The sequence below is a fragment of the Gracilinanus agilis genome, chromosome 5 (assembly GCF_016433145.1).
Source record: "Gracilinanus agilis isolate LMUSP501 chromosome 5, AgileGrace, whole genome shotgun sequence".
Lineage (NCBI taxonomy): Eukaryota > Metazoa > Chordata > Mammalia > Didelphimorphia > Didelphidae > Gracilinanus > Gracilinanus agilis.
In genome coordinates this window covers 47,407,801-47,410,516 of record NC_058134.1, presented here as the reverse complement: position 1 = coordinate 47,410,516, position 2,716 = coordinate 47,407,801, and the positions used below count along the sequence as shown (strand labels likewise).

The window sequence follows — 2,716 nt, the reverse complement described above, 5'->3', positions numbered from 1 at the left end:
CAATATATTTGCTGAGCATGACAATGGAAGGGATGTATGTGCGTGTGTATGAAGGTATGCATGTATAAGTATAATAATAATCCTTAGAAATATAAATACATAAATTATTTAAAAATTTACTGACCCTCTTCAGTTTTCTTGTCACTTAGATTTCAATTTACTTATATAGTACTTTACTCTCTTTATTTTTTGTTTTAGGTCTTTTTTAACTGTTGGTATTCACAACTAAACAAAGCATGGGGAGGAAACTAGACCTTTCCAGTTTGACAGATGATGAAACAGAGCATGTTCTTCAGGTAGTTCAGCGAGATTTCAATCTTCGTAAGAAAGAAGAAGAACGACTAAGGTAAGATAATTTTACTATTTAAATTTGTAATTGTGAGCCATATAGAGATGAGACAAACAGGCTTCACAACATTTTCTACCAACAAAACCCAAGAATTAATATTGTTATGTCACATAGGCAAATATTGACATTTATTAGGGGTCAATCATTACCATTTAGCTCCAGGGTTATACCATGTGTGTATACAGAGGTATGTACATATTGACTTTATAGCTAGTGTTTTATTGGTGCCTCGCCTCCTGAGAAAGGCTAATAATGAGTTCAAAAATTATACAACTTGTGTTGCAGATGGTGGCTTTGAACTTGGTACCGACTTCAATTTTTTTCCAATGTTAACTTCATTTATCAGGTAGTTATTGAGAACAAATAGAGAGCAATTTAAAACCCGGCATATAAGCAAGGGCATGATGAAATGGTACAGACTGTGCACATGAATAATGGGAATAATACTCCATTAGAATGTTGTGCTAAGGAAAAAAAAAAAGCTATTTGCCAAGAGAATGCTGCAAAGGATGATACTATGCATAGGATGCCAGAACTAGAAGAAAACTTCCGTAGAAGTTCCAAGATGATTCATTCTCCCTCCTCCCTTGTTTTACAGGTTGAGTAAACTGAGGTCATAAAGAGTTTAGATCATTTAACCATAAAGGATGATAGTAGGATTGTAGATTTATATCTGGAAGGTAATTCTGAGGTGGCTTACCTCCCCTCATTTTACAGATAAGGAAACTGAGGCCAGGAAAAATTAAGCAACTCAGCCAAGGTCATACAATTAGCAGGTATTGGGATTAACACTAGAAACAAGATCTCTTGCTTCCTGCTTTACTGTTCCTTCAGTTCTATCATGCCCACAGAGAATATTGTTACAAATTGTTGACTCAACAATTCTGGCTAGTTATTGGCAGCTTAAAAATACATAGAAATCTTGGATGTTCTGGAAGAAATGTAAAGGTTCTAGATGAATGGATTTCATAAAACAGAATCATTTTCCTTATGAGGAAATAGCCACCAAAAAATTCTACTTGAAAATCAGTATACATACTTTGTGACCCTTTTGGCCCCTGTGGAATTTTAACTAAGCCACTGAAAATACATATTTTTTTTTAAACCCTTGTACTTCGGTGTATTGTCTAATAGGTGGAAGAGTGGTAAGGGTGGGCAATGGGGGTCAAGTGACTTGCCCAGGGTCACACAGCTGGGAAGTGGCTGAGGCCGGGTTTGAACCTAGGACCTCCCGTCTCTAGGCCTGACTCTCACTCCACTGAGCTACCCGACTGCCCCCAAAATACATATTTTTGCTGAAGATATGGTTTAAAAGATGAGATCAATGACGAGACACTGTGCAAAGAGACAAAAAGCTTCAAAACTAAGAGGATCAGGGACCTTCATGCTCAGAGTATATCATCATTTTTGAATATTAGATCCTTTCATTCTCAATTTCTTCACTCATAAAAGGGAAATCCTAATAACAGTGGCACCTTCCATAGAAGCTCCTGGTGTGGTTCTAATGATATAATATATACAAAGCACTTTGAAAACTTTAATGTGCCATCCAATTGTTTGTCACTATTTGGATTTATATATTCTAAAGTATTATTATTTGCATCTGGGTGTGAATATGCCCTAATGTCCAAATCAGGTTGAGTTAGAGTTAGAATTAAAACACAGATGAAAATTAAATATCTAGGTAGTAATATGAATTACTTCTCCTTTCTGTGGCTTGGTTTTCTCCATTTGAAAAACATGAGGATGGGCCTAAATGCTCTTTAATTTTTTTCTAGCTTTGATAGTCTATTTTCCTATTATTCAAGTCATAAACATTTATAAATTATTTTAATAGTCTAGGTTTGTTTTGACAAATTCAAGTGCCTAACTGCTATATTGGTTGCCTGACCAAGTATGAAGTGGAAATGGGCTCAGGTCCCTTAGTAGTGCTATGGATGGGTGGTTGATTTTCTTTTTAGTTTCTGGTAATCATATGGAAGTTGCTACTGGCTTCAATCACTTTTCCATATTTCAAGACTGTTGTCAGTTTCAGTGTTCACAGAGGTGTGTTTCCAGGACAACTGTGTGGAATAGCTCATTGGTGTCCCATGCCAACACTGGAAGTAGAAATGAATCTCTCTCTCTCTCTCTCTCTCTCTCTCTTTCTCTCCCTCTCCCTGTCTGTCTGTCTCTCTCTTTTCCCCTTTCTCCTTCTCCATCTCCCTCCCTTTCTCCTCTTCTCTTCTCTTCTCTTCTCTTCTCTTCTCTTCTCTTCTCTTCTCTTCTCTTCTCTTCTCTTCTCTTCTCTCTTCTCTTCTCTTCTCTTCTCTTCTCTTCTCTTCTCTTCTCTTCTCTTCTCTTCTCTTCTCTTCTCTTCTCTTCTCT

At 36.8% G+C, this 2,716-nt stretch overlaps 1 protein-coding gene across 2 annotated transcripts in view; it reads left to right on the top strand.

The window, feature by feature from the left end:
* The first annotated feature begins 236 nt into the window (after positions 1-236).
* The window catches only part of LOC123249169 (myosin VIIA and Rab interacting protein), a 400,862-nt gene continuing 398,382 nt past the window's right edge, over positions 237-2,716 (top strand). For both annotated transcript variants that reach the window (XM_044678158.1, XM_044678157.1), the window contains exon 1: positions 237-346. In XM_044678158.1, the coding sequence (XP_044534093.1) occupies positions 237-346 (110 nt within the window). The remainder of the gene's footprint in view (positions 347-2,716) is intronic.